This window comes from Eurytemora carolleeae, unplaced genomic scaffold, assembly GCF_000591075.1.
Source record: "Eurytemora carolleeae unplaced genomic scaffold, Eaff_2.0 scaffold1164, whole genome shotgun sequence".
NCBI classification, from domain to species: Eukaryota; Metazoa; Arthropoda; class Copepoda; order Calanoida; family Temoridae; genus Eurytemora; species Eurytemora carolleeae.
The window spans coordinates 13,131-37,953 of NW_019397060.1; the positions used below are offsets into that span (position 1 = coordinate 13,131).

A 24,823-nucleotide genomic window follows, 5' to 3' on the forward strand; every position below is an offset into this window, starting at 1 on the left:
ATGTATGTATCGCTGCAGAAGGGCCTCTCATTCAAAACAACCAACAATGGTTAGAGAGGCCCTGGCTAAATTGAAATGTAAAAATTCAATTTAAATTGTTTTTAATTAAATATTTAGTCAAATATATATCTATCTATCTATCTATTATANTAATTTAGTTTTCCTCAACTTTCTAATTTAGTTTTCCTCAACTTTCTAATTTAGTTTTCCTCAACTTTCTAATTTAGTTTTCCTCAACTTTCTAATTTAGTTTTCCTCAACTTTCTAATTTAGTTTTCCTCAACTTTCTAATTTAGTTTTCCTCAACTTTCTAATTTAGTTTTCCTCAACTTTCTAATTTAGTTTTCCTCAACTTTCTAATTTAGTTTTCCTCAACTTTCTAATTTAGTTTTCCTCAACTTTCTAATTTAGTTTTCCTCAACTTTCTAATTTAGTTTTCCTCAACTTTCTAATTTAGTTTTCCTCAACTTTCTAATTTAGTTTTCCTCAACTTTCTAATTTAGTTTTCCTCAACTTTCTAATTTAGTTTTCCTCAACTTTCTAATTTAGTTTTCCTCAACTTTCTAATTTAGTTTTCCTCAACTTTCTAATTTAGTTTTCCTCAACTTTCTAATTTAGTTTTCCTCAACTTTCTAATTTAGTTTTCCTCAACTTTCTAATTTAGTTTTCCTCAACTTTCTAATTTAGTTTTCCTCAACTTTCTAATTTAGTTTTCCTCAACTTTCTAATTTAGTTTTCCTCAACTTTCTAATTTAGTTTTCCTCAACTTTCTAATTTAGTTTTCCTCAACTTTCTAATTTAGTTTTCCTCAACTTTCTAATTTAGTTTTCCTCAACTTTCTAATTTAGTTTTCCTCAACTTTCTAATTTAGTTTTCCTCAACTTTCTAATTTTTCCCTTTTTTATCGCTTTCCCCTCATTCTAAAAATATATTAGAACCTTTTCTTTCCAGGTCTTCGTTGCTTCATTTCTCATGTAAAATGGTACTGTTGTAAATCGGACATGCCCATCTTTGCATGGCGGGGCACTAACGGTTACAGCCCCTTTAAATGTTGATCTTTGAAAGTTCATATGAAAACTAGCTTGGGAACCCAACGCTGCCAAGTTTACTATAAGTTACTCCCGCCGTTTACCCGCACTTGAACGATTTTACCGGTATAATAAATTTTTGCCATTTAAGTCGACCCACTTAACTTAAAATCATTCCCGTGGATCTCCTCCCAAGTTCTCCAATCAAAATTTGAGGCAAATCGGTCAATGGGTTCCTGAATTATGTTCGGACAAACAAACAGACAATCAGAGATTACAACTTTATATACATAGATGGTTTTAAACAGCCCACATTTTTCACCTTTTTTGGCAACTGTAAATTTATTTTATCGTATTTTTCTTGTATTTTTCTTGTTTCAGGCGATGTGATCGAAGTTGTCGGGAGTACTGATTCAGGACTCCTGGAAGGAGTTCTCAGGGGTCGGACCGGGCTCCTTCCTCGCCACCTCGTTCAGGAGGTCAGATTCAGGAGTCATGCTAACAATAAGGAGGTTATCAAGGAGAACGATGTGTCTCCTAGAAGTGTTGAGATGTCTCCTAGAAGTGTTGAAGTATCACCTAGAGTTGGTGGAAGGAGAGAGGGAGAAATAATGAAACATTTTGGAACAGCTACTAAATCTGGTGTCACATTTGTCACAGGTTGGATTTAGAGTAATATAAATTGTTGTGATTAATAAAAAAGATAAAATAAAAACCTAATTAGTAAATTACCCAGTTTAAAGATAGATGAATGGCTAAATGACAGGATGAATAGATGAATTGTTAAATGAATGATGGGAAAATAAATGACTATGAACTGAATGTTATTGATAAAAATGAATTACTGAATTGATATATGATTGTATGAATGATTAAATGAAATATTAAATTAAATTGTTACGTTAATATATTATGTTTTAGGACTACCAAGACAATGTGTTCTTCACAAGGGCAGAAAAGGATTTGGATTTGTGTTGAGGGGGGCCAAGGCTGCGAGCCCCCTCATGGACATGATCCCCTCCCACAAGTGCCCCTCCCTCCAGTACATGGATGATGTGGACCCTGGGGGCGTGGCCGATATGGCCGGAATCAAAAAGGAAAGTTTTTATCAAACACCCCCTCCACCTCCCGGATTTTTAATGTTGCAGAAACCCTAAGCGCCCCATAAATCACTGAAAAGTTTATTCATTGTAAATGTATAAGAAAGGTCCGTAAACAGTGCTCTTAACGCTGTGTTTAAAGTGAACATAAAGCTTTATGCAACCATGCTATGGGTTCAAACTACACACGCTTTGCCGCCTTTGCTAAAGCAATCTTGTCAAAGAAGTACATATAAGCATTACGCATTTTTCTTCAGGGCTACGCATAATGTATCCCACCCGCAATAAACGTGTTTACTCCATTTGTATCTTTAACAATAAATGCATTTAATAGGGTTTGCGATTTTTAGTTAGTTCTTGATCTTTGTACATACTAAGGAAACAAATTGGATGTGCAAGGAAAAGTTATAAATATGGCCTGACTGGTTACTCCAGTCTTCATTCAAGAGCGGAGTGTGGAAATTGGGGACGTCCCTTAGGTCTGTTTTTTTGTTCTAAGCTGGGATTTTTTTGTGCTGCAGATGCTCAAAATCCCGATCGCTGATCTCAATATCCAAGGTGGACACTTTAAATTTAAGATCGTCAAGGATACAATTTCCGTGCGGGTATTGAATAATGATTAATTTTATCTGCAGATTAACAAAAGGTCGAGATTAAGCATTGATATCCAAAATACATGAGTGTCCAGCCCTGGTGTGGTTAATTATTATTTAATTTAATTTAATTAGACCTGTAGAAAATTAAACGGTATGAACGTAAAATTGATAAAAATGGTGCACCACAGGGGGACTTTCTGCTCGCCATCAATAATGAAGATGTAACGACTGCCAGCCATGAGACTGTCGTCAATCTAATTAGGTAATTGAATATTTTTTATTGATAATTATTATAGGAACCCCTGAACTTAAGAGTTATTCATCACTGTCTCATCCTTAACACCTTGATCAATCCATTTTTTATAATTTACAAAATAAAAAGTTTGAACCTTCCATAAAAAGTTGTATACTCTTTGAGATACTATATAGCTCATCACAAATCAAAGGAATTGAATAAGATGATTGAAAACACTGAATTCAATCTAGCATTGCATTTGTTTGAATTTAATTAACAAATGTGCGGAAAACGTTCATAAAAATCCACAAGTCCAAACCAGTGTACTTCCGCAACTTCTAGTTTTAAAAGACACCGATAGGTGCCACTCCAGTCAGGTTATGAACTGAAATAAATTTGCTGTGCTTTGTGTTTTTAAGTAAATATACACTTTAATCAATTATTTTATATTTTCGTGGTGTATTGGAGATTAAATTATTAAAATTAGTTATTTAAAAAATTATGAGAACAATTTGTTTAACCCCCCTTTTAGCTGCACCAGTCCAATATTACCCCCTCCTTATGACTACGAAACTTGTTCTGACAGGGGGGGGGGGATTACTTCCCACTAGGGCATACGTCTACAGACCCCTATCCAGTACAGTTTTATCTTGGATGTATATAGAGGAGTAATTAATCAATACAAAGCTAGTAATTAACATAATTTAATTAGTTCCTTAACTACACAAATAATAATCTTAAAAGTTTGGTCTCTTAAATAAATATTCCCTCAATTTGCCGCTAGTTTTGAAACTTCAAGTTTTCTATTGGTTTGCGTCAATCACCTATTCGTTAGATTCCTTTTAAAAGGGGGGCGGGGGGGCAAAGAGCATTTGTCCCCTTTTCCAAGAATTACAGACGAATTGTCCTTATTACTTTATAATATTTTCTATTGGTTCTCTAGAGAAAGTAAATCCAGTTTAAACCTTATTTTACATCTTTCCTTCATTTTAAGCATTTTACCAATTTAGATCTATTTTTCCTCATCTCTTTCTAGCTTTCTATCTATTTTTCTATCTATCTCTCTATCTATTTATCTATTTATCTATCTATCTATCTATCGATCTTTCTATCTATCTATCTATTTATCTATGTATATATTGTATCCAGGAAGTCTGGTGACCTGGTTCAGCTGAACGTATTGACCGTAACTGCAGAATACGGAGCTAAGAACTTCTCCTCTACCCTGCCAACACCGAGGGGGTTCTCCACCCTACCTAGGAAACCAGGGGGCAGGACACCTCTCCAGCACCCCCCGCCTCCGCCACGGCGGGACCCCGCCACTACCCTTAGTGTAGGACGGGCTAGAGCTAAGAGTATGGTGGCTAATCTCGCCGCTATGGATACACTCAGGTGAGATTTTTGATTAAACACTTTTGTAACTTTACAAACTCATTTTTCCAAATGACTATTTCTCAGGTTAAAATGAATTATTAAGAATTGATAGCGTCCTAGCCCTGGCGCAATCAGTCTCTTTTTGTTCTATATATTTTTCCATCTATATCTTTATCTACAGATAAACCCTAAGTAAGCATTACATCGAAAGAATTTATCAAATGCCGTATTCTTCACTTTCTGATAATGGAATGTTTAGTTTTTTAATTAAATGATTATATGGAGCTCTTTAAAACTGTTCCCGCATATTCATGGCTATATATTTATTCTCACAAATACTGAGATGTAAATAAAATAGAATAAAACCCATTGAAAAAATGGCAAAACGACATTTGATAAATTCTTTCGATGTACGGCTCATTTAGGGTTTAACTGTATCTATGTATTTATCCATCAATCTAACCATTTACCCATCAACCAATCTATCTTTCTATCTATGTTGTGTAGTGCTGCTATCTATCTATCTATGTTGTGTAGTGCTGCTATATATCTATGTTGTGTAGTACTGCTATCTATCTATGTTGTGTAGTGCTGATATCTATCTTTCTATCTATGTTGTGTAGTGCTGATATCTATCTATCTATAATGTTGTGTAGTACTGCTATCTATCTATCTATGTTGTGTAGTACTGCTATCTATCTATCTATGTTGTGTAGTACTGCTATCTATCTATGTTGTGCAGTACTGCTGTCTATCTATATATATTGTGTAGTGCTGATATCTATCTTTCTATCTATGTTGTGTAGTGCTTCTATCTATCTATCTATGTTGTGTAGTACTGCTATATATATATCTATGTTGTGTAGTGCTGCTATCTATCTATCTATCTATGTTGTGTAGTGCTGCTATCTATCTATTTATCTATGTTATGTAGTGCTGCTATCTATCTATCTATCTATGTTGTGTTGTACTGCTGTCTATCTATATATTTTGTGTAGTGCTGATATCTATCTTTCTATCTATGTTGTTTCTATCTATCTATTTATACTGTGTGGTACTGCTATCTATCTATTTATGCTGTGTAGTACTGCTATCTATCTATCTATTTTGTGTAGTGCTTCTATCTATCTATCTATGTTGTGTAGTGCTGCTATCTATCTATCTATGTTGTATAGTACTTCTATCTATCTACGTTGTGTAGTGCTGCTATCTATATATCTATGTTGTGTAGTGCTGCTATCTATCTATCTATGTTGTGTAGTGCTGCTATTATCTATCTATGCTGTGTAGTACTGCTATCTATCTATTTATCTATGTTGTGTAGTGCTGCTATCTATCTATCTATGTTGCTTAGTCCTTCTATCTATCTATCTATGTTGTGTAGTACTGCTATCTATATATCTTGTTGTATAGTACTTCTATCTATCTACGTTGTGTAGTGCTGCTATCTATATATCTATGTTGTGTAGTGCTGCTATCTATCTATCTATGCTGTGTAGTACTGCTATCTATCTATTTTTCTATGTTGTGTAGTACTGCTATATATCTTTCTGTTGTGCAGTACTGCTATCTATCTATCTTTGCTGTGTAGTACTGCTATCTATTTATCTATGTTGTGTAGTACTGCTATCTATCTATCTATGTTGTGTAGTGCTGCTATCTATCTATTTATCTATGTTTTGTAGTGCTGCTATCTATCTATCTATCTATGTTGTGTAGTACTGCTATCTATCTATCTATGCTGTATAGTACTGCTATCTATCTATTAATCTATGTTGTGTAGTGCTGCTATCTATCTATCTATGTTGTGTAGTGCTGCTATCTATCTATTTATCTATGTTGTGTAGTGCTTCTATCTATCTATCTATGTTGTGTAGTCCTTCTATCTATCTATCTATCTATGTTGTGTAGTACTGCTATCTATCTATTTATGCTGTGTAGTGCTGCTATCTATATATCTATGTTGTGTAGTGCTGCTATCTATCTATCTATGCTGTGTAGTACTGCTATCTATCTATCTATGTTGTGTAGTGTTGCTATCTATCTATTTATCTATGTTTTGTAGTGCTGCTATCTATCTATCTATGTTGTGTAGTGCTGCTATCTATCTATCTATGTTGTGTAGTACTGCTATCTATCTATCTATGTATGTTGTTTAGTGATCTTATCTATTTATTCATCTATGTTGTGTAGTGCTGCTATCTATATCTATTTATGTTGTGTAGTGCTGATATATATCTATCTATGTTGTGTAGTGCTGCTATCTATCTATGTTGTGTAGTGCTGCTATCTATCTATCTATGTTGTGAAGTGCTGCTATCTTATCTATGTTGTGTAGTGCTGCTATCTATCTATCTATGTTGTGTATTACTGCTATCTATTTATCTATCTATGTTTTGTAGTGCTGCTATCTATCTATATATGTGGTGTAGTGCTGCTATCTATCTATATATCTATGTTGTGTATTACTGCTATCTATCTATCTATCTATGTTGTTTAGTGATCTTATCTATTTATTCATCTATGTTGTGTAGTGCTGCTATCTATATCTATTTATGTTGTGTAGTGCTGATATATATCTATCTATGTTGTGTAGTGCTGCTATCTATCTATGTTGTGTAGTGCTGCTATCTATCTATCTATGTTGTGAAGTGCTGCTATCTATCTATCTATGTTGTGTAGTGCTGCTATCTATATATCTATGTTGTGTAGTGCTGCTATCCGAGAGAAAGATCCCAGTCTCCTGTCTGAGGCTAAATCTGAGGATGCTTTAAACCAGGTACAGACACAAACAGACACACAAACACTCTTACCAACAGACTTATACTCTTAACAGACAGACGCACAAACACTTTAACAGACAGACTAAAAGACTATTACAGTTAGACACAAACATTGTTACAGTTAGACACAAACACTTTTACAGTTAGACACACAACAAAAACTAATTTTCCTTGTTTTCTTAAGATGAAAGCTGATGGTGGAGATGGTTCTACTAAACTATTTGCTCGTGAGTTGGAACTTATCTTCAGACGAAACTCAGGACTTACTGCAGGAGTTTCCAAGGTAATTATCAAGTGAAACTTTCAATGAATTGTCTGATTTCTCTAAAACAGTGTCTAATCTGGCAACCACTTGTCTGATTTGTCTAAAACAGTGTCTAATCTGGCAACCACTTTGTCAAATACAAAGTAACCAACTTGGAAATTAAGTTTTATTTGGCAATCAAGTGTCTTACTTGGTAACTAAGTGTTTTACTTGGTAACTAAGTGTCTTACTTGGTAACTAAGTGTCTTACTTTGTAACTAAGTGTCTCACCTGGTAACTAAGTGTCTTACTTGGTAACTAAGTGTCTTACTTGGTAACTAAGTGTCTTACTTGATAACTAAGTGTCTTACTTGATAACTAAGTGTTTTACTTGGTAACTAAGTGTCTAACTGGATAATAAATTGTCTAATTTGGCAATACTAAGTCTTACTTTGTATTATAGTGTCTAACTTTGAAATAAAGTTACTAACTTGTTAATTAAGTGCCTAACTTGACATTTGACAACCAAGTGTCAATCAATTGATCTATGTATAATGTATATTGTATATATCCATCTATCTAACTATCTATCTATCTATCTAGGAGGTTAGTTCAACCAGTTCAAGTCCCCTTGTAACTGTCCGAAATTTCTCCAGTGTTGCTCAAATGAAGAAACATAAAAAAGGTAAATTGTATGCAAAATATCTTTGAAAGATATGAAATTTTATTTTTATATTTAAACTTAAACTTTTCACATCAGTCAAATAAAGATAAGATTTGAGATAAAAAGCCTTTAAAAGCTTTCCTTGGTTCAATATTTACAAAAAGTTGAGATTTTCAGATTTTTTGTTAAATGTTAATACGAATACATTTTTTCCAGGCAATGTTTTACTTCACTCTCAGTTCAACTCAACCCCTGATCTCCAGGTTATGATCTCTCAATTGATCGATTAAAATCATTTGATCAAACAATCGATTTATCAAACATTTTATTAAACAATTATTTAATATCACTTGATCAAAACACTCGATTTATCTATTATATCAATTGATCAAACACTTGATTATTCAATCAAAAATATCATCGACCAAACTCGTTAAAAAACAATTATTTAAGATCAATTGATAATAATCTTGAAAAATCAATTATTTAAGATCAATTTATCAAGCTCTTAAAAAATCGATTATTTAAGATCAATTGATAAAACACATGACTTATCAATCAGTTGAAATCAATTGATCAATCATTAATCAATGCTTTAATATCGAATTTAGTCAAGTTTCACTTGACTAATATTAATCACTTGATCATATTAAATATAAATTATATTTTTTTAATTTCCTTTTTAAACTGTAATTACCATATTTATTTATAAATAAAGATGTTTTATGAATTTTGAAAATTAACATGAAGATTGAAGAACGTCATAATCACAATTATAGCATTTGAGATCAATTATTTGGTTTCAGGCGACGAAGCACGGTGGCGCAGACGAAACTTTAGACACAGAAATTCCTGATTTAGGTAAAAAAACAAATCAGAGATTTTTTTCATGTTTTCATTTTTCACAATTAGCTTGAACTCAACCAAACTTTCCTCCAACACAATTAGCTTGATCTCAACCAAACTTTCCTCCAACACAATTAGCTTGATCTCAACTAAACTTTCCTCCAACAGAATTAGCTTGAACTCAACCAAACTTTCCTCCAACACAATTAGCTTGAACTCAATCAAACTTTCCTCCAACACAATTAGCTCGAACTCAACCAAACTTTCCTCCAACACAATTAGCTTGAACTCAACTGAACTTTCCTCCAACACAATTAGCTTAAACTCAACCAAACTTTCCTTCAACACAATTAGCTTGAACTCAACCAAACTTTCCTCCAAATGTAAAATAATATATTAATTATATTTCTAGAAGAGGTTGTAATGACCAGACGAAGTGTTAGTCAGGAGAATTTGAATTCTTTACACCACACCCCTCATACAGACTTAAAGGTTAAACTAAAATAACATCCAGAAAAAGAAAAAAGAATCCATGTGTACATTAAAGTATAAGCGTGATGTAATTTCAAGTGAATCACTGTTTAAAAAAATGTTGATTTCTGACAACTTTCGCAATTTTTTCTGGAGCAAAAAATCGGCAAGTCAGTTTCTGAATATCTCCTTTTAGTCTAGTCCAGACAAGACTTTTAATGGTACCGTTGTGAATTACACAAATTGTTTGATTATTATTATTTTGATTTAAATTTTTTTTTTATTTGTGTAGGATGGATCCAATCACACTGGGTACTACACCCTACCCAGTAAAGGTAGGCGTGGCCAGTGGGCGGGGAAAGAGGATTATTTGAAGGAGGAGGAGGTTTATAGAACAGTCACCAGGATAAGACCGGTTCAGGTGGGTCAATAATTTGCTAAGAGGGAACCTCCTAGAATGGTATGTCTCATTTACAACAGTACCCTTCAAAGTTCCATCTAAGTAACAATGAGAATGATATCTAAAAAATGATTAATTTTGTTAATTTCCTTCATTATTTCTATAGCAAAAATAATTATCAGCTAGGAAAATAATTGATCAGAAAAAGGTATCAAGGCCGGGTACTGATGAGAATCGGATATGCCGCTTATTTTTATTGAGGGGCTTATAAAATTCAGCCAACGTTATAGTCCCGTTAGCTATTTTTTTTTACATAAATAATATTTGTATTTTTTAGATTCGAGTACCTACAGCGGATTTTTCTAGCCCCACTAGCGGAGGCGAGGGGAACCGAGCCCTGGAACCTTGAGTGGGACTAACCCGGACTACGCTAAGGTTAATTTTAGAATTTTGAACTTTCAAGAGTTTTAGCTCTTCATGGCCTTACCTCTTTCGCATCTTGGTCATTTGACCTTTTGAGCATCTGATTTCTTTCAGTTCTTGATATCTTGAGCATTTGATCTCTTGAGCATATAATCTCTTTAGCATTTGATCTCTTGAGCATCTAATCTCTTGAGCATCTGATCTCTTTAGCATTTGATATCTTGAGCATCTAATCTCTTGAGCATCTGATCTCTTTAGCATTTGTTATCTTGAGCATCTAATCTCTTGAGCATCTGATCTCTTGAGCATCTGATCTCTTTAGCATTTGATATCTTGAGCATCTAATCTCTTGAGCATTTGATCTCTTTGGCATTTGACCTCTTTGAGCATCTGATCTCTTTAGCATTTGATATCTTGAGCATCTAATCTCTTGAGCATTTGATCTCTTTGGCATTTGACCTCTTGAGCATCTGATCTCCTGAGCATTTGATCTCTTATATAAATGACCTCTTGAGCATTTAACCTTGTTATCTCCTGACTTCTAAAGCATCTGGCGGTCCTCTTAATTTTATCTCGACTTTCTGATCTAATATGACCTTTTCGACATCTTAAAACATATGGTAACCTTTTTACCCCTTGTTTATCTAGTGACTAGTGATTTTATTGATCAAATTCTTTTGGTTTAGGTATCTCCGGTGACCGGGCCGGCGAGTAGTTTCAAACCAGCGGTCAATGCCCGGCTCTACGAGAGTCCCAAGGGTATTCCTGATGTTGCGTACAAGGTACATACTTTATTGCTTCCTGTACATGTCTTCCTTTTTTGTTTGATTTGATTCACTTGTTAAATAATGATGTTTTATATTTGAGGCAAAACAAATAAAATAACTAAATACTTTTATTTTTGATATTTGATATGAGGAGAGAAAAAAGTATTATTTTGCACTTAATACGTTTTTTAAAAAAATTTTATGTAGCTTAATAAAACTTTGTGGGGATAAGAGAAATTAGAAAGAAAAAATAGAAAGAAAAATTTATAGAAGTAACAACTATATTAAAGCTTTCGATCTTTTATTGATTTTATTTATATTGTTTAGAGTTCTGTAAAAAGTGATGATGTTGGTGCCAAAAAACGTTCTCCTACTCGGACGCATTCTCTTCCTCCTAGGCCCTCAAAACCCCTAGTTCTAAAACGAGTTGAGGTATATTAAACCACCTTTTTCCAACATCAAACCATAGCCCTAATTTGTTTCCTTGTCCCTCAAAACCCCTAGTTCTCAAACGAGTTGAGGTATATAAAACCACCTTTTTCCAACATCAAACCATAGCCCTAACTTGTTTCCTTGTCCCTCAAAACCCCTTAAGTTCTAACATCAAACCTCATTTTTGCCAACCCACCTATATCCTCGTCCCTCAAAACCCCTAGTTTTAAAAAGAGTTGAAGTACCCTAAAATTTTATGTATCCCCATCTTTTTTTAAATCCCACATCATTTTAGAACTATCTGTTTTCAGGCCAATTTCAGGCAGTTAAGCAAATATATTGAAAAATGCAAAACGTCTCTACAAAGAACAGTTGCAATGATTAATGCTATGAATGCATCGACACCCTTCGTTATTGAATCCTTTGAAAAGGTTTTGAGTGAGCGTAGGTGGATATGTTTAAGGGGGGGGGGTAATAATATAAATTAATTTCTGGTTTAAAACGTTAAATGCTCCTGCAGCCCTCATAGAACTGACTTGTGTAATAAATTTAAACTGTTAATGCTTTGTATTTAACAAATTTATACAGTTTTAAGTTTAGACTAAGTTTGACGCCTCTATTCTAAACTAAAACAGGAGACATCAATGGGGGTTTAATATATCCTACAGGGTGGCTCAGATAAAATACAGAATCAAGGATTATATTTCGGGTCAGCCTGTATTTAGTAGTTAATAACCCCATTTCAGAAGACAATAATGGTTGGACAGTAATACTCTGTATTTGACTTAAACTGGGACCATTTTATATGAGACACCCTGTAAAGGGCGGGGACAAGGAAGTGTAACAGGGGGTCAGAGTCAAGTTTGAAGATAGAAGAACAAAAGAGATAATTAGATAGAGAAGAGGCTGAGTGTGGGGGTGGGAAGGGGGGCAAGATTCTTGATTTTATAAGAAATTCAAATAACGAAAAAATGAAGGAAGATAAGATAGAAAAGTGTAAACAAATCAAGTTAGATTAAAGCAAAAGTTGAAACAACAAAGGGGCAAATTTTTAGGATCCGGTCCGCAAGATTTTGGCTACCTGGATCCGGATCCGGATAAATATGCGGATCTACGGATCCGGATCAAAGAGGCAAAATATTAACCAAAAACTACAAAAAAATAATCTTTACGCTTAAAACCCAAATCTGAATTATTGAAAAAAGAGAGTTTAATAAAAAATTCCTTATTTCTGAATGGTTCATCAAGTTTTAGCATAAAAATAAGCAAAAAGTAAAACAAAAATTTGAAAATTCTGTTTTGTTTAAAAAATCAGTAAATCTTAGAGAAATGACCCCGATCCGGATCCGCATCAAAATTAAATGGATCCTAAGCACTGCTTAAAACAAAAACAAGAATTTAAAGAGAAAAATTTGATGTTTTGATATCACCTTAAATAGATAGAATAAAGGAGAATTGACTTAATTGTTCTTCAAGAGGCTCACTGTTAAAAATAAATGGTTTGTTTTCTTTAATCGGTATTTGATAAAATCTCTAAATATATTAATTCAAACGGGGTTCCGTGTTACGTATTTTGGGCCGGCTGTCATGTTTTGCGTATATAAATGTGTTTGATTGCGTAGATTAATTGTGTGATTGCGTCAACATGATTAAATATTAGAACACGATCTGATTATACGTCTTTCCTTTTCGGTATTCAACTGTCTTCACAACTTTATCTAAACCTGTCTTAAAGGGACTGTTTTCGGTATTCACCTGTCTACACAACTTTATCTAAACCTGTCTTAAAGGGACTGTTTTCGGTATTCATCTGTCTACACAACTTTATCTAAACCTGTCTTAAAGGAAAAGGGACTGTTTGCGTAATTTAGAAAACATTGCCATGTCCGATTCACAACAATACAATTTTTGTTTAATCAAGAATAAATATGTTTTTATATTATTGTTCTTCTACAAACATGTGTTTGTGCGTGTTTCCTGTAGAAATAAGAGGAGCCAAGTATTAGAATTAAACAGAATTAAACGATAATATCTTATTTTGGATCAATTAAAGGTCTAAAGGATTTGATTTGATTTGATTTGATTTGATTTGATTTGATTTGATTTGATTTGATTTGATTTGATATGATTTGATATGATTTGATTTGATTTGATTTGACTGTTGAAAATCGTACATGATATCTTTAACCCTATCCCCGCTGGGGTACTTGAAAACCAGGATATTGATGTCCAAATATGACAAATGATACATGATACATGACAAATGAAAGCTCTTGTGCTCTACTTTTAGAATCTGCAAAAAAATTGCAAATTTGCAAAAATTGAATTTTTTATCGCAAAATCCAGTTATATAGTAAAAATGTTTGCAAAAAAAAAATTTGCCCAAAAAATGAAAAATTATACATTTTTGAAAAGCCCTTGACCATGCCATTTCAAATATGCAAAAATGTTTGCAAAATTTAAAATGTTCGATCTGATGTTGCAAACATAACTTAAAATGTTCGATCTGATGTTGCAAACATAACTTAAGATGTTCGATCTGATGTTGCCTAGTGCTAGTACAGAGAGAAAATAACAACGATTTTTTTAATTTGATAAAAAAATATATTTTTTTACAAAAAATTTTCATTTATTGATAATTTTTCCTAACTTTCTAAGCCCTACTGCTTAAGATACTGGAAAATATTTTGTTGAAACTTATAAAATATCAAGAAATAAAAAAAACTTCTTAAAAGTCTATAAACAACTGCTATTTATTAATAAAAGGTTACGAATCGTGATATTCAATATATTTTTCAACGCATTCCATCTTCATATGCATAACATCTGTACTTTATGAATATAATACCCATTGTTACATTTAACCCCCCACNCCCGCCCCTCAATGCTTAAGATACTACTCTGTTTTGCATCATATTTTTAAAGGGACTGTTTACGGTACCTTAAATCTTTCTCTGATTACCAATGAGAAAAAAATTGTCGTATTTTATCTTTAAAGTTGTTAAATTCTAGAAATTCTCCGCCTTTCCTCTGATGCATAAATTAAGTCATTTTTTGTAAAGAAACCAACAATTAAAAAAATATTATTTTTGTAATTTTCACTCAGATTAAATGATACTATTTTTTACCAAACTCTTGAAATGGAGTTACACCATGGTATGTATATCGTACAGAGCTTGTACTACGGTACAGTAGGAGATACATGTGTACAATTGTTTATTTGTGTAGGAACCTGTGGGAGGGGTAGAACGGTACAAAGTAAATGGAGTAAACTACACAACCTATACAACATTTAGGAGCCCTCTTACACCAGATACAGATACAAGGTATACACTACAGTACAATACAGTATAGTACAGTACAGTACAGTACAGTACAGTACAGTACAGTACAGTACAGTTTGCAGTGCATTACTGAATATATAAAAAAATTAATAAAAAACTTCATTTGAGAAGTCAACGATTTCAGTTTTCATCAAATCTTTTTAATCTTAATATGTATTTTTTGTCGTTATTATTTATTTAGAAACTACATTATTTATAATTATTTTTTATTCTCGTGAATAAATTTTTGTGATGATTTTAATTGAATATTTTGATGTATATATTTGAACAATTCGTTTATAACTCAATTTTTAATGTTCATAATTATTTGATTATTAGTCAACATTTCATTTCCATGTTCATGATTCCATTTTTGTTCAGGTTTGATGATGAAGAAGATAGTTCCCGAACTCCAACTAATGAACTTACCCCTGAGGAAGATCAAGAAACTACCTACTCCGGGTACCCGGGCCCTGAACCACCTTACCAGGAGTACCCGGGCCCTGGAACCCCTGAACCCTACCCTGGTGTGTATCCAGGAGGTGTTCCTCATATACCTGAACCTGACTATGATATCTCGGACCTGGAGAACTGTGAAAACGGATCCTACTCCGGGTCTGATTCAAGCTGGAGACAGGATCAGGAGCAGTTTAGGGATACTGCTACTCTCAGGTACCCCCCCCCCCTCCCCTATTCCAGTTTGGAGTTTGTTGATATTTTTTTGCTGTACACATTTTGTTCTGTGCACAGACTACACAGACTGCTTATCTCCTTTCACAGGGTGGGCTACGTAGGCCTAAGTTGACCCGGCACGACATGCTACCTTTTTATGATATGTTTTTAGAGTGCCATCTCACGGCCTCTTGTTCAACATAATACCCATTCAGGGGTTAAGTTTTACAACTTTTAAAGAAACACTCCAATTTTAAACATGAAACATAACATTTATGAATTCAGTCTTTTTTTTGAAGATTTTGCGTTCCGTATCCAAAGGATCCTTAAATATCCCTGAATACAGATGTAATTGCTGATTGGTCGTGTACAGTACTTGTACACCATAGAACATTCTGTGGAAAATATCGCATATTTTAGCTCTGTAACTCTTATCTCTGGTTCTCAACATCATTGCGCAATTTTAAGGAATACAAAAAATTGGCAAAAACTTCAAACTGTGCACACAAATTCTACTCAATTTTTTAAGAAGAAAATGCATTTTGAAAATAAAAATAAACAATCATTTGCTGCAAAAAGTATGGTTTCTCTAACTCTGGACTTTTTGGTAGAAAAATTTAAATTCTAAAAAATGTATTCATACTTTTAGTTATTTCTTTAAGTGCAGTTTGAATTTGAGATTTTGATGATGATCAGATTGAAAACCTTCTCCTTTGAAGTTCTAATTCAAATTCTGAACTTTATTTTATCAATTTGAAGACAGTTATATACTCTACTTTAGGCTTCATAAATTCATTCACTATTTTGTTCTTAAAATAGCAACATGGCTGAATTTTACAAATTGACGTCAAAGTAAAACTTAGCTCTTGACAGAAATAAATATATTCTTAAAAATTCATTCCACCATCAGTGTGCAATGTGCATTGTGCAATGTGAATGATGAAAAATTTATTAAATATTTTGCGGGAAATTCATAAATAAAATTTTAAATTAAATGTACTTTCTCTGGATGGTCTTGGTTATCGCAGATTTGTTATTATTGTGGTTATCATCATTTTGTTTCACTTTCATTATTAATATTATTCTATCTTTATTTTTATTATTATCATTATTATCATCATCATTATTATTATTATTATTATTATTATCATTATTATTATTATTATCATCATTATAATCTAGGAGGAATCAGAGGAATGAGCGTAAGAAGAAGAAAACTGTAAGTTTTATCATGAACCAAGATATTGCAAATATTATTCATAGCTCGGGAACTATGACTAAAAAGGATAGTATACTGAAGGTAGAGTATTATTTAATAAATTAGAATAACTTCACCAATTTTGCAGATAACGAAAAAATGTGATTTCCTGTTAAATAACTTGGATTTCCTTTTTTTATAAAACCTGTTTGATTGAGTTTTAATTCAATTCTTTATTAACACAATTATTTAGGACACTAAGCACCATGTAGATGTCGGCGAAGAACCGGGCTGTTGGCGACCAACCCGCCGTTCGCCAACAAAATCTGTCCCGCCACCGCCGACGGCCAAATCAACACCGCCGAAATCAAGTCTGGTGAAGGAATCTATGTTTGCCACAAAGAAGAAACCGGTTGTAAAGGTAAACAAACAAAACTTTGGATTGGATCGGATTGGATTGGATTTGAATTAAAATAATTCTTTTTTAATTCAAACTATCTCTAGGGAGGAGTTATACCCCCGCACCTGGAGTGGGAGGGCGGTAGTTTGCCCGCCCACCCTGAGTGGGTGGAGGAACCTGAGTATGAGGTGTGGCAGCCCGCCCATCCTGGAAACGATCAACGAAGTGTTGAAATGACGGTGCAGCCAACATTAACTTCGAATTCAAAAATAAGAATTGAAATTGGAAATCAGGTAAAAATTAAAAATCCTTGATTTTTATATCATTTATTTTACATTCCTTACTTTTATTATCCTTGATTCTACAATCCTTACCTTTAGTATCCTTGATTATACAATCCTTACTTTTAGTATCATTCCTTTTGCAATCTATGCTTCATATATTACAGATATTATTTTTAGTTTCCTTGTTTTTACAGTCCTTATTTTTAGTATGCTTGATTTTACAATCCATGCTTTTTAGTATCCTTGCTCTTACAATATTTGCTTTTAATCTTGGTATTTTTACTTCAACAATCTTTGTTTTTATTATCCTTGGTTTTTCTAAAGTAACCTTGTTTTTTACAATCCATACTTTAGTATCTTTATTTTTAAAGTACTTATTTTAGAATCTTTGCTTTGACAATCCTTTACTTGCAATATCTTTTCTCTTACAATCCTTCCTATATTATAGCCTTGCTTTTTATTCATAAATCTAGATTTTAGTATGATCATTTCATACCTTATAAAGATAAGGGTTTGGCACTTGGTCTAATCCCTTTATCTTTGCAACCTGATGGTATAAATCTTAACATTTCAAACTTAGATTATTTTATCTTTTAGAATTATAAGTTTGAAACTATTAAGGTCTACTACGTTGGGTTGCAAAGATCTAGGGAGTAAGAAATCAGAGTTTTTGACTCAATTCCTTTACCAATAATATTTTTTCTTTGCCAGTCCTTCTTTTTTATATTTTGTGTTTTTATATATTTATATATTTATTTTTAATATATTTATTTTCTATATTTATTGAATATCCAATATATTCAAGATAAATTCGGATAATCTGATAAAAATAAGATTAAAAATAGATATATATTCACTGTACAGTGTACAGTGTACAGTGTACAGTGATGTTGCAAACAAAACTTAAGATGTTTGATCTGATGTTGCAAACATAACTTAAGATGTTCGATCTAATGTTGCAAACATAACTTCAAATGTTCGATCTGATGTTGCAAACATAACTTAAAATGTTCGATCTGATGTTGCAAACATAACTTAAAATGTTCGATCTGATGTTGCAAACATAACTTAAGATGTTCGATCTGATGTTGCAAACATAACTTAAGATGTTCGATCTGATGTTGCAAACATAACTTAAAATGTTTGATCTGATGTTGCAAACATAACTTAAGATGTTCGATCTGATGTTGCCAACATAACTTAAAATGTTCGATCTGATGTTGCAAACATAACTTAAAATGTTCGATCTGATGTTGCAAACATAACTTAAAATGTTCGATCTGATGTTGCAAACATATGCTTAAATCTCAGATTAGTTCAAGTCCTGACGAGATTTTGATGTGGTCATAGGGTATCTCTAAAAGTCTGATTATTTGATTGATTGATTGATTTGATTTTTGCTCGGATTCTTTTGATTCCCTGTTTACTAATATATTTTTCAAACTTATCATTTTCACTTTTACTATTTTTTTTGTAATTATTTTTCATTGAAACCAGTTTGTGACGACCATATTTAATCTTAGTTAAACCTTTTTTAAATGATTCAAGAAAAACGTTTATGTAACACCCTGTATATTTTAGGTGCAGAAACCATCCACCCCCACCCTGGCAAAATCCATCAGTTTCTCCAACCATCTGAACCCGACCAACCAGGCGAACCAAACCAGTCCAAACCATGTCAAGCAAACCATCAACCACGGGAAATCCTCGAGTCCGAGGACCAACTCGGAGAACAATATTGATCTTAAACCCAGGGATCATGGTTCGGATTCTCTGATCAATAAATCAGATATTCAGAAGGTAAAATTCCTACAGTGGTCACCAGAAAACAGTGGAATCATTGTCGTCTTTGTTTTATGATGTCTTTATGTTGTCATCTCGATATTTCATATTTTCATGCTTTTATTCAACTACAACGGACGAGATAATACAAATAACAAATCACAATTTACTATGTAGTTTGGACCCGCCTAACCAGAGTTGGTTGTGTTTGATTGGTTGGCCCATTATAAGCGAATAAGAATTGTAAATAAATAGATTGATGTACACTGTACAGTGTACATTTTAAACAAAACAATGATGATAAATCATGAATAAGGTAAGGAGGGGGTGAAAAAGTATCAGGGAAAGGGTGGGTACTCAGCGGGATGGTTTTAACAGAGGGTAACATACAATTTAGAATCATGTTTATGAACTACAGGGTGAAGAAGATAGCAAAGACTAAGTTTATCCACATGAGAAACAGTTATTTTTTTTTTACAGATACAACAAACTTGCATAACTATCCAAATAGTTTTTGAAGATTTTTTTTTCAAACAGTTTTGCAGATTTAGTTTCTTTAAGCTCTAATTCAATCGAATTCCATAATTTTGGAAATAAAGCGGAAGGAAAATATTCTAGCGTTTTAAAAAGAACCCGCTCAAGTTTATATGATTTTTATATGATATCCACGCTGAACACTTAAATGATGTTCTGCTTAATCCTCTCTTTTCGATATCCCTGCTGGATTCCGACTAATGAAAGTTTTTCATTGGTCGTGGGGAAAATTATCCGGCTCCTGATAGGTTGTTATGACACTTTTCCAAATATCAAATGAAGATTAAATTAATCTGCAGATTAATAAAAAAATCAGACCAAGTATTGATCTCTATATCCAAAATTCGAGAGTTTCCAGCTCTGAAATTCAAAATTTCCTATGACATTTCATAATTACAAATTGGATTGAATTTGAAATTCTGATTATGTAATTTCAAATGATCCTTCATTTTTAAACTGGCATGTTCAATTAACAACGGATATCCTTAAAAGCTTTAGCTAATTATGAGTCATGAATGATTGAGGCGTCCATCATATTTCATATAAATCGTCATTGTCAGAGAAAGGGTTTAAAAGTACCATCGTAAAACAAACATGCATTTCTTTAAAGGGAAGGAAGTCTGAAACTAAAGTCATAGTCCCTTAAAAAGTGTGACATTTTAAAAATAACTTGAATTACGGACTTATCTAATGTCAGGCTCGGTCCCAGTTGAAGTCCTCCAGGTCCCTTCCTGATATAGTTGATGAACAGGATAATTCATCATCAGGGGTTAGCAGTGATCAGGATATTCATCAGGTAGTTATTTTATTAGCTTTTTATCAGCTTGGACCATCTGTTTTCCTTTTGGGTCTTTTTTATTGATTATCATATTCTTCTTTTATCGTTATTTCTATCAGATGAGTTTTTTCCTGAAGATAACCATTTACTTTCTTTTTATCAGCTGAGCCTTTTCATGGAGAAATATATTTACTTTCTTTTTATCAGCTGAGTCTTTTCATGGAGAAATATATTTGCTTTCTTTTTATCAGCTGAGTCTTGTCATGAAGAAATATATTTACTTTCTTTTTATCAGCTGAGTCTTGTCATGAAGAAATATATTTGCTTTCTTTTTATCAGCTGAGTCTTTTCATGGAGAAATATATTTGCTTTCTTTTTATCAGCTGAGTCTTTTTATGCAGAAATATATTTGCCTTCTTTTTTTGCATCTTTTTTATAAGCAGGGTCTGTTTCATTTTTAATCTTTTACTTTTACTAATGCAAGTTCGATCGCATTGTTAATATTTCCTTCAGGCGTTTTTCAATTTTCTTTTTAATTTTTCCATATTTATTAAATTTTACACCTTCTTTTAACCTTTCTTTAGTTCTTGTTTTTAATCATGAATTTTGTTTCTTTCTAGGATTCTGATTTTGTAACACAGTTGACTGTATCTCCCCTGTCTCTACCTCCTGTGCCCGCGGGCAAACCCTGGGGTCGGTCAACAGATCGATGGCCACGCACTACGGACGACGATTCCCAAAGCTCAGGAACTGGTTCGTCCCACTCGGACGATTTGACTGATAAAACATGGATCCTGCAGTCCGAGAAAGATTTGAATGGACGAAATATGAACATGATGTCGTCTAAGGTATAAAATTTATAACAAATAAACCTAAAGGATTCAATTTGTTTATACTATTAAAATGTCTTATTTGGAACATTTACATAAAAAAGAATATTTTTTGAATTTCTGAAAATGCAGGAGAAGGAGATGAAAAGAGAAGGATCATATAATGGTTTGTCTGTCCAATCTATATCTGGTCATTCTGCAGTACACAGTGGCAGTACACTTCCTAGTCAACAGTACAATGCAAACACTTTGAGAAAAGGTGAGTGAGTGAGTGAGTGAGTGAGTGAGTGAGTGAGTGAGAGGGTGAGTGAGTGAGTGAGTGAGTGATGCATATCCTTGTAAAAGGCTAATTTATCTGTCGGTTTAGTTCTGTATTAATGCTGGCAATTATCTTTATTGATACAAGTTGTAAATTATTTAGTTAGACATTTATAACAAGTAGATCTGTCTATCTATCTATCTCAAAGCTTCTAAAGTTATAAATGAGAAAAGATAATTTTTCTTTGATCTAGTGCGGAGTGCCCTTTTAATGATAATTGCACAAAGCGGGATTTCAGAACTGAGATAGCACCTATTTTAAAGTGAACTATTTTAATTTAAACAAAACAAAAACTGTATCTTTTTTAGAACCTGTTGAGATAGAATGGTCCCAGGAGAATCATTATCAAAACTCAGCAATTAAACTTGAAAAAAGGTAAAACAATGGTTCATTATTATTATTGAACAAATCAATTACTAGCTTGGGAACCCAGCTTTGCCAGGAGACCTAAACAATTCTTAGACCAATCTAAAAACATTTCTGTGGTTATATCGGATTAATCAAAATCAAAATTAGAGGCAAATCAGGTTAGGGGGTTTATGATAGTTATGATCGGACATATACAAACAGATCGACAATTATTATTAATATATATACTATTTTTTATCTTTTCATTTTATTATTATTATCATTGATATTATTTCAGTCTACCTCAACTCGGCGATCATGTCAACGTCCGTCGACCATTCCGCAGTGACGACAGGATGTCGCGCTCCTTCTGTCAGGAGAGTTCAACGCTGTCCCGTGTAGAGAGTTTAATGACGTCTGGACGAGCGCAGTTGAAGAACGGGATGTCGACCTCTGTATTGGATAGATGTAGAACTATAGATGAGAGTTTAGCGCTGATTAATCATTATGTAAAGGTAAAATATGAGAGTTAAGCGCTGATTAATCATCATGTAATTGTAAAATTGAGAGTTTAGCGCTGATTAATCATCATGTAAAGGTAAAATATGAGAGTTAAGCGCTGATTAATCATCATGTAATTGTAAAATATGAGAGTTTAGCTCTGATTAATCATCATGTAAAGGTAAAATATGAGAGTTTAGCGCTGATTAATCATCATGTAAAGGTAAAATATGAGAGTTTAGCGCTGATTAATCATCATGTAAAGGTAAATATGAGAGTTTAGCGCTAAATAATCATTATGTAAAGGAAAATATGAGAGATTAGCGCTGATTAATCATCATGTAAAGGTAAAATATGAGAGTTTAGCGCTGATTAATCATCATGTAATGGTAAAATATGAGAGTTTAGCGCTGATTAATCATTATGTAAAGGTAAAAATATGAGAGTTTAGCGCTGATTAATCACCATGTAATGGTAATTCCAGAGAATTGCATATTTTACGATTTTATTTATCTGATTTCAGGACCTGAACCAACCAGAGCTTTATGAGGGCGTTCCTCCCCCGCCCTCCTCCGCCACACCCTCCCTGTCTATCTGCCCCTCACCTCGTTCTGACGAGTCTCCGCCCCTCCTGGCTCCGCCTCCCGGTTTCTCCGACTCTGATTTATCCTTGACCTCCGATCCTGGTTCGGAGGCCGGTGGCGGATTCCAGCGCTTTGGCGCATCTAGGGTTTCCAGAGCTATAAATCCAGCCGTATCGGCGCGTGAGAGAGGAACAGTCGATGTTAAACGAATAAATTCAGGTAAAGGACAAAATAAATGTTTTATATTATAAACATTTTTATGTAAATTATTTCTTATTAAAGGAAGTTTTTGAAGAATCGTTTTTTTTTAGCATTTTCATGTTTCATTTTCTGTTGAAATCTATGATTTTTTTCCTAAAAATCCGCAGTCGCAAGCTGTGAATTTAAGTAAGGTTACAAATGTTAATCATGAATGGCACTTATAATTTTGATTTAAAATTTGACTTCAACTGTTCACCCTGTTCTTTCACCAACCCTCCAGTCCTCCCCTATTAGACAAATATCTGTTTGTAAGAAGATATATGTGATTGTTTTTTATTTGTTTATTAATTGATTACTGAATTCATCTCTCCTAATTGGTAGTTAATTTAATCGACTATTGGCATATACGGCGGGAGGAGGTGTTGATTTGGAATCATAGAAATAGGTTTTGATAAATTCATATTCGAGTTCAAATTGTTTTTGATTTGATAAGATTTGCTTTTTCGTTTCAATAATTTTAAAACTAATATCAATTAAAAATAAAATTCTTTTATGTACTCAAAGAATAAACTAAATTTTTCCATTTTATAAAAATGTTCTTTTTAGATTTCCGTTCTCGGAGTCTGTTGGAATGGAGTGAATCCGATGTATGTGATTGGCTGGACTCACTTTTTATTCCAGAATATAAGGTGACATATAAAAAACATGTAGAATAAAAAAGTAAACTTACTTAAGTTTTTTTAAGATTTAAACAATTGTTATGACATGTACTTGCCTCTTTATACTTACATGTTTTTGAATTGAATATAAGTATATTTAAGGATTAGTCAATCATATTTAACTTTTTTACTCTAAATGTTTATTCTTCATTTATTTTAGGCGGCATTCCGAGATAGTGGTGTAAACGGGGCCCGCCTCGCCACCTTGGACAACAGGGATTGGGAACGCCTTGGTGTTGTAAAAATAGTACACAGGTACTATAATTTAGATTTTTTAGATTTAAAACATGTTGAAAAATTTCTTTTTTCACTTATTTTTAAATTTTAGGTTGAATATACTGAAGTCTATCAAGCGGTATATGCCGAAGAAATAAATCCCACCAAAACATGGTTAATCAAAATGGCGGATAAGATGGATGGAAAGACGCGCGAAATCTTTTCAAAATGGCGGGAGATGAATCTTCCTTTTCAACCTTCTGGATTCTTCCTTAGTGTGCCAAACCCAGCCAAATTGTGAAGCTTTTGTTTCACAACTAAATTTTATATGAAAATTATATTTATTTTGGGTAAATTTCAACTAGTCCATAGTCGTAGGAGTTTTTCTTGACATTTTTGTAAAACAAATTTTGTCTGCTTACGTGATGGTAGCAATTGTTAAAAACTTGTGGATACTTTGAGTACTATTTGTGGTACTAGAATACGCACATGTACTTTATAATCTTCTTAATATAAAGTTTATGTTTGATATTATTCATTTAAAAAGGGGTGTCCCAATTAACTTTAAGCATTTATAAATATAATTTACTTTCTGGGACACCCGTTTGAATTGATACTAGTACAATGTAAGAATAATATCTATTTACGAGTTAATAAAAATAAATTTTGAACGGCCTAAATTTCGTTATTTATTTATTTTGTTTTTATGTTCTAATATGCTGATTTGCTTGTTTTTTATGTTATAATATGCTGATCTGATTGTTTTTATGT

The 24,823-nt window shown here is 33.0% G+C and overlaps 1 protein-coding gene across 1 annotated transcript; it reads left to right on the plus strand.

Moving 5' to 3' along the window:
- On the plus strand, positions 1–24,732 carry LOC111711492 (SH3 and multiple ankyrin repeat domains protein 3). Its single transcript, XM_023485865.1, has 28 exons — positions 1–49; positions 1,410–1,688; positions 1,950–2,110; positions 2,913–2,986; positions 4,109–4,351; positions 7,046–7,112; positions 7,301–7,399; positions 8,831–8,885; positions 9,283–9,362; positions 9,634–9,762; positions 10,117–10,176; positions 10,851–10,946; positions 11,259–11,363; positions 14,592–14,689; positions 15,068–15,358; positions 16,541–16,658; positions 16,810–16,977; positions 17,061–17,249; positions 18,822–19,040; positions 20,254–20,352; positions 20,955–21,182; positions 21,297–21,423; positions 21,792–21,858; positions 22,130–22,346; positions 22,856–23,135; positions 23,724–23,806; positions 23,997–24,091; positions 24,165–24,732. Exons 1-28 carry the CDS (start codon positions 1–3, stop codon positions 24,208–24,210), a joined length of 3,822 nt encoding a protein of 1,273 aa, XP_023341633.1. The 3' UTR covers positions 24,211–24,732.
- Positions 24,733–24,823: the final 91 nt, after the last annotated feature.

Bases quoted from the DNA above. Each gene is read 5' to 3' on its own strand.
- LOC111711492 (XM_023485865.1), top strand. From the start codon at position 1: ATGTATGTATCGCTGCAGAAGGGCCTCTCATTCAAAACAACCAACAAT. The intron at 23,136-23,723 runs GTAAAGGACAAA...TGTTCTTTTTAG, and splicing joins TGTTAAACGAATAAATTCAG to ATTTCCGTTCTCGGAGTCTG. The intron at 24,092-24,164 runs GTACTATAATTT...TTTAAATTTTAG, and splicing joins GTTGTAAAAATAGTACACAG to GTTGAATATACTGAAGTCTA.